Genomic DNA, 7,357 nt, shown 5'->3' with positions numbered 1-7,357 from the left:
CCCCAAACGTTGAAGGTCCCAGAACTCCATTGAAAAAGAGAATCTGAAATCTCACTGGGTCTTACTCTTTCCTGGTTTAATAAAGGTCAAAAAGGCTACATAAATGAAGAAAAAAAAGTACTAGTTGCTTTACACTTTGACCGTCAAGAGTGTGATTTATGTATGAGTACTTATCATAGAGCGAGAAACACAATGGAAAATAGTGAGAGAAATCCTGAGACTTCCAAAGAAAATGCCGGAAATAAAAAGTGTATGAAATGTACAGTAAACCCCTTTTTCATTACAAGTAGGCAGAATGTATATAGAGAAATACAAAATATGCCAGGGGTATATTACATTGTTACATACACATTAGGCTCATTAGCCTATATAATCGTACAATAATACAATTTCAAATGTACTTTATTTTGAACCAGCGGATAACCAACATTTTGTTATCCGCGCATTCCAAAATCTTCATAAAAGAGAGTATAACTGTAAAAAAAAAAATGGGTTTCTGCTTGGAGCACTTGCATTTGTGAAGATACATTTTGGATAAAAGGATGAGCACATTAATAACAAAATAAATGTCTTGATTCTTGTGCATTTTCCCATTTTGTGATAAAGCCCTTGTAAAGACCTCCCGTTATGAAGCTGCAGAATTCCTTCCCGAAGTTCTTGAAGTAAGAACATGTCCAAAAGAGGTGTCATATTGTCTCTGGAAGATCTCCACAAAAAGAACAGTTCGCATCCCCCGTCAAAATGATTCGCAGGATGATGTTTACAGGTGATTTTACATGAAACCTCCTTCACCTTGTTTGTCATCAGAAATTTGTTGGGAAGAGGAAATGAAAACCATGTCTATTTTATGTCAACATGAAGGTTTGGTCACAGTTTTGTTCTCACAGTGGGAAGTGAGAGCTACTGGGCTGACATTTTCTCTGTACTCAATGTGGGTAAAGCCAAACTGGGGGGGCAAAGGGCTCGGTTAAAGTGGGGGTTAATCACAAAGTCACTATAAAACAAACATGATGACATTTGAGTAACTTTAGGCTAATTAAGCCCTCCCAATGCTAATCCTACAATCTGAAACTCCACAGAGCACGTTTTGGGTTACTGGCTCCTTAACTTTGCAGGCCACCTCAGAATAGAACTCTTATTGGGTTAATTTCGCATGATAAAGAATGGAGTGAGCCCTTTTCCATGTGAAAACGCTCACTCGACACAAAGAAAACCCAACATCGCGTCACATCGATATGAAAAACTGGCTGCTTTATTTATTGATCTGAAAATGTCCTGTACAATCAACAATGATAAGAGGCGCTTGTGATAAAAACCTTCCCCCTTTTTTCCCGTACTGAGAGACACCAACCTTAATATTCATATATTTTGGACATGTTTTTATATTTACAAAAAAAGGCATGCACATAGAAAGTACCTCTTTACATATGACTACAGATATACAGTTTCAGAGACATTTCCCGTTAGAGTTATTGCGTGTGGAGTCCAGTTTTATCCCTGTATAAAGTATGTGTCAATGCTACAGAAGAACGTCCATGTAAATTAAATTAAAAACAGCAACAAGGTGGTCCTCTTCCAACTGGCCGGATTCGCTGCTGGACAGTGTTTCTCAGTACTTTTTCCTGCGTCACCTCGGGGCACCGGGCTCTGAAACGGAGGATTACACGCACACGCATAAGTTGGTCCCTCTGGGTATGATTACTGCGCCGTGTAAAACATTTGTTCATTATAGAGTGGAACAATGAGATAAGAGAGAGTGAGGGGAGATTTTTAAAAGTACATAGCAATTAAAATGGATAATAGATTTGCCGCGAGACTAATTGTATTTCCACAAAGACGGGTTGGGAAAAGAAAATGGATGCGCAGGGCAATAGCAAGACAACAGTTCTTGGATCCTCTAAAGAACTACATACAAAATTTAAGATGATTTTCAAAAGAGATCTACACTAAAATCCTTCTGGTGCATTATAATGATAAGAAACTTGGAAAAATACTTTAAAAACATAACATGTAAAGACCCAGAAGCCCTCACCCTTGTGTTTCGTGGCTCCGCTGCCTGTGCTCGTGTCGTCTATATCGTCCCTCCATCCTTCAGTTTTGCCACCAGGTCCTCCACCGTCTCCACCTTCACTCCGGCGTCTCTCTGTGGAGGCTCCTCCACGTTGATCACCTCCAACCGGGAAGTGACGTCCACGGCCAGGTCCGCTGGATTCATCTTGGCGATCTTCTTCTTCTTCGCTTTCTGAATAGGGAAGGGGAGACTTTACTTTAGCCATTTCTATCAGATGTTTCTGAACATTCATCAAAGCTCGGGTCTATGGGAAATCCCATTGGTAGACCACGATATAGACAGGCATGACCTCTGTTCAGGTTCAGATTCAGATCAGATTCAGATTCAGATTCAGATCCATTTTCTTGGCCATTTGCAGTTTGAAAAACCACATTGGAAAAATATGTGCAAAGAGCTCAAAGTGCGATATGTAAAACACGTAAAAAGACTCAATGTAAAAAACAGAACAAACAAACACTGCCACATTAAAAGCCTATGGGCAAAATACTGTACAATAAAAGTCCATAGAGATAAATAAAATAGAAGTGCCTAGTTTAAAGTGCCTTGTCTAAAGTGATCACAGCTTGAGGAAAGAAACTGTTAATATGACGATCAGTAGAACATCTCCAAAAGCATCTCCAAAAAGGCCTTAGCCTGGTGGCCTGAGGCATCATTTGCGAGTTGTAAAGCTCAATAGTGGAGCTTTATATGTGGCCTCCAGGAGCGGCAAAGTGCAGCCAGTGGTCCTGCTGGCTGAGCGAACCACTTTGTTCAAAGCCTTTTTCTCTTTCAGAGTGAGACCAAACCACACTGTGGTACAACTGGTTAGGACACTCTCAATTACACAATAATAAAAGTTCAAAAGAATCCTAGTATTTTGGGTAAACTTTCGAAGCCTGCGTAAAAAGAGGCGGCGCTGTCTCGCTTTCTTAGCAGTGTTCATCGTATGAGAGCTCCAATTGAAGTCATGAGAAAGAGTCACACCCAAGAATTTACATTTCTCAACAATCTGCACGTCAGAATCTTGGATAGTAATAGGCAACTGATTCCTATTGTGACAAAAATCATTCTGTTTAAGTGTAGACATAGCTGAAAATTAAATTGGGTTTCAAATGTGAACCCACTGTGCAACAAAACACTTTCATATTTAAATTGACATCCCACCATGATGTTAGGCAGGGTTGCGTATCTGGGCGTGTTGAGTCGCAGGTCTGCCGTCAACACTGCTGGTGCGTTGATCATAATCGTTTCCAGGCCACCGTCGATTTCTCTCACCACCTTAATTTTATCACCTTCCAGCACCACCTCGGAGGCAAACGTTCCCTGTAATAAACATTTGGAATACAATGGGTCAGTGTACAAGTAGCACAAAAGATTAGCACAATGTGTTACTTCTTGTAGTGAAGTTATTTCAGGTCATGTAAACGAGACTTTCAACTCCATCTACTGGTGCAAAAGGGTCACTACAACATAGTTTTATACTACATGTACAAAAATAATGCTAATGATTATATTTTAAATGACAATTGTGAACTTTAGAATGATAAAAATAGGACAGCACATTTTGACATTTATATTGTGTGCTCATTGGCTTGCTCGATAACTTTGACAACCTTTGACCTCATCAATACAGGAGTCCTGACTGCCTCAAGCTGGCCTAAACTGACAAGCTACACTATCACACGTTATATAGCATGTTATGAAAACAATAGTTGGACCTCTGACATGTATAAACTTCTCAAAAACTGTCCATTTTCCTGCTTTTGGAAAGGATTATTTTAGTTACCACTTGTGTCTGGTATTTACTCAATTAGAAAAAGTCAGTCACTTCTGCATATATAACTACCTAAAAATTAAAAATAAAATCTGACGAAGGGGAAGATCTCACCTGAGGCCAGTCCAAAAGAGCTGCCGTCATCTGACCCGTCTGATTACAGTCATCGTCAATGGCCTAGGAAAGCAACAGTCCTTTTATAACAACGACATTCAAATGGCCTGGAGAGATGCCAAACCTTAAGGCCTCTTCATACTCCACAAGACGCCAGAACTTTGTTCTTGAGGCAAAAAGAATGAGAACAAAGTTCGTCTGGGCTCTGACATTTCATACTCCAGAAGACGTGTTTCTGCCGAACTGCCACGCCCCCTTTTTCCGCAGCCAAAACAAACAAGGAATGACCAAAATAAACTGAGCTATTTGAGTTTAAACTATTATAAAATGTATCAGTCACGATATTGCAAACATTTTGAAGATTGACTTCATGTTTAGCCACATCTCCCGCTGGTTTATTATGTTAGAAAACGTTAGCGTTAACGTTAAAGCAGCTCACCTCCGTGTCACTCGGTAAAACCATGTTGTTTGACGTCTGTGTAGCTCAGTGCGGGTTTTGTCCATCCAAGAACCTTCACTGAACATGTTGGAGACGTTTCCCGGTGTTTGATGAAGGGTCTAAGGTTTACAAGCCTGGTATTCCTCCGTCCACAAGCCTGAACCACTTTTTTCTTTATCACTCGCCTCTTTCACGCAGGAAGCGCCAGGCTCTTCTGTTTCCTCTTCGTCGTCACCCAAAACGTCCTCGTGTTTCTCCTCAGGACTTTTTTGCCATGTGCGTGTCCTTGTAATCCTTCAGCGAAGTATTTTACTGCCGCGAGCGGTGCCGCAAAACTATCCTTGTTGTCTCCCGTTTTCCGCACCGGTGTTAGGAAGTAAACATTTGATTCTCGCTTTCGCCAAAACAACCCCGCCCACTAAAAATCCAGCCAATCACAGCCAGAGTTCTCGCAGCCTTGCCAAAATAGTTCTGCTGAGCTGATGCGTCAGCAAGAGCTGCCGAACAGGAGCTGCGAGAACAAAATGACGTCATTTTGTTCTCGCAGCTCTGGGTGCGAGAACAAAGTTCTCGCGTCTTGTGGAGTATGAATAGGCCTTTACTTCACCTGTTTTCCGAGGATCACGAGCTGAGCCTCCTCCTTTATGGCGAGAGCCGCGAAGATCTTCGACACCTGCAGGGGTCCCATGTTCTCATAGTCTTTGCCAGTGACTTCCACGTGGATCCCCCGGTCTGCGCCCATGGCGAGAGCCGTGCGGATGGTCTCCTGGGTGAGGCAGAAAACAACGGTGGTTAATCACAGGGCAGGCTGGAAGGGCTTCACAATTGACATGTGAACGAATGCTTTTGAGTGTTGTATGTATGGGTCCATATCTCACAGTTAAAGGTTTTTATAACAAGGTTATTTTATTATAATAAATCCTCAGACAGATCTTTTTTACCGTTTTCAGAGAACATTAGATTAGGCAGCCTGATCATTACGGTCTTTGTGATTTTAATAATTGTGGCCATTAACATTGCTTTGTTGAATCAACTGCCATTAATTGTACAGCTCTATCGCATAATATTTTCTAGATCGAGTGAAGTTGACTCAAGTTTAATTACATGAGCATGAAATATTAATTGTGTGAAATTTCATGAGGATCGTCATAAACTCGTAAAGCGAAACTGGGGAAAATGCCCTTGGTTCAGGCGAGGGTTGATAAAAAGGTTCAAGTGAAATGACATTCAAGCACAAGGGCCCAATCTACCACAATCTAACCAATAACACATACGGAAAACTGTTATGACATGGGTTCATTAGCCGATCATTTCCCCCCTGCTGTCGCCGTTTTCCAGCTCCAGGGAGTTCACGACCTTCTTGGCGTGTTAGGTTGTAACCAAAAGTGGCAAAAAAGATCAAAGCGATCGAAGATGTTCAAGTGCCCACCTGAGCCTGCTGGGGCCCGCAGCTGACAGCCACCACTTCCTTAATGAGCTTCTTCTCCTTCATTTTGACCGCTTCCTCCACCGCGATCTCACAGAAGGGATTCATCGAGTGCTTAACGCCATCCGTGACCACTCCGCTTCTGTCTGGCTTCACGCGAATCTAGAGGGAAACGGAAAGAGGCACAACGGCAACAGCGGAATATAGATTTAGTTTGCCAATGTTTTTGAAGAGTCATGTAGGGTTGCAGGATATGAGGGGGGTAAAAAGGCTAGATGAATGTTGCGATAACGACAGCTATTATCGTATTATTTTACTTCACCATTTTAACACAGCATCTTTTTTTTTATCAAACTGTCAACCAATACAAAGTCAGGACCCACACCAAATCAGAGGATGTTATAACTAAAACAGCACTCTCCTGAAGTTAGCATATGTGATAATGATACATTTTGAGATGTTTTGCGAAAATTATTTTAAAAATATTTTAATGAGGCAGTACAAGAAACTTTTTCAACACAAAAAAAGGTTGGTTACTATTGTGTAAACGTTGTATGGTGTGGAAAGCAAAGTCTTGTATCTTCAGCACAAAGCAACATGTTTCAACCAGTTCTAAGATAAGCTTGTAAATAGCGAAACATGCCATCACACTACTACAGTGGCAAAAGAGCACACAGCTCGATACACAAGCCTGAGAATAAAATCGAACTCAGCCTTCTTACAAGAATAAAGAAGAATATGTCCCATATCAGCATGAGTTCAAGCCAGGTGTTCTATTGCAGTGCTATTGAAGTACTGCCCAGATCCTGCTGTGGGCAGCCTGAGCAGGGGTGACCCAGGTTTAAACTGGAAAACTCTTGAGTTTCGGAGGGTCTGCAGGGACATACAAACGTCTCACTGTAAGGACTGCATAGCACACGCACTGTACTGTCACCTGAATGATTTCTCTGTATGTCTCCCTTTAATTTGTTTCTAAATAAAATATTTTGTGTGCATGGTGGAGGTTAGTAGACAACTGCACGCTGACGATCACACATGGTTCATGTTGATCCAAACTCTTTAAAAGCGAGATGTGTAGGAGATGTCATGCGGGGTGAAGTGACATAATGCCAAGTGGCGTTGAGCAGCTAATGTCTGCTAGCTACTCGGAAAGTTAAACACAAACATCCAAACCACACGTAAAACACAACATTGGAGTTTATGAACACGCATCCCCGCTATTTACCTTGACAGCATAATCAATTACACGCTTGACCCCCACAAGAACACGGCCAGACATCCTTTCAGTGGAGCAGCAGCCAACGTTTCAGTCACAGTCACTGGTCACCGCTATGAACCTTCACCAAGGAGGAACACGGAACACTTTCAGTGTGACACCGGTGTGGGAACAGGAGCCGCCCACCACTGCAGCCAATCAGCAACGAGTCTGAGAGTACGCTCCCCCGCATGATTGGCTGAAGTAGCTGTCGGTCACGGCGAGCCAGCCTCTTCTGACGGAACCGTACACAATGTTATAATTATTGTTAATATACTCCTAAACAGATGACTATATAA

The 7,357-nt window shown here is 42.0% G+C and overlaps 1 protein-coding gene across 1 annotated transcript; it reads right to left on the bottom strand.

Moving 5' to 3' along the window:
* Positions 1-2,024: 2,024 nt before the first annotated feature.
* etfb (electron transfer flavoprotein subunit beta) lies at positions 2,025-7,166 on the bottom strand. Its single transcript, XM_079561969.1, has 6 exons — positions 7,029-7,166; positions 5,807-5,965; positions 4,985-5,143; positions 3,939-4,001; positions 3,215-3,373; positions 2,025-2,242 (listed from the first exon to the last, which is right to left on the bottom strand). The coding sequence occupies exons 1-6, from the start codon at positions 7,080-7,082 to the stop codon at positions 2,072-2,074; spliced, it is 765 nt and encodes a 254-aa protein (XP_079418095.1). The 5' UTR covers positions 7,083-7,166; the 3' UTR covers positions 2,025-2,071.
* Between the last annotated feature and the right edge of the window lie 191 nt (positions 7,167-7,357).

Source organism: Gobius niger (assembly GCF_951799975.1).
Source record: "Gobius niger genome assembly, chromosome: 8".
Taxonomy (NCBI): domain Eukaryota; kingdom Metazoa; phylum Chordata; class Actinopteri; order Gobiiformes; family Gobiidae; genus Gobius; species Gobius niger.
Note: the sequence above shows the minus strand (reverse complement) of the source record. Positions and strands in the feature narration are given on the sequence as shown.

Excerpts from the sequence above, each read along its gene's own strand:
- etfb (XM_079561969.1), bottom strand. The coding sequence starts at position 7,082 with ATGTCTGGCCGTGTTCTTGTGGGGGTCAAGCGTGTAATTGATTATGCT. Across the intron at positions 5,966-7,028 it reads TAATTGATTATGCTGTCAAG|ATTCGCGTGAAGCCAGACAG; the intron begins GTAAATAGCGGG and ends GTTTCCCTCTAG. Across the intron at positions 2,243-3,214 it reads CAACCCTGCCTAACATCATG|AAAGCGAAGAAGAAGAAGAT; the intron begins GTGGGATGTCAA and ends TTCCCTATTCAG.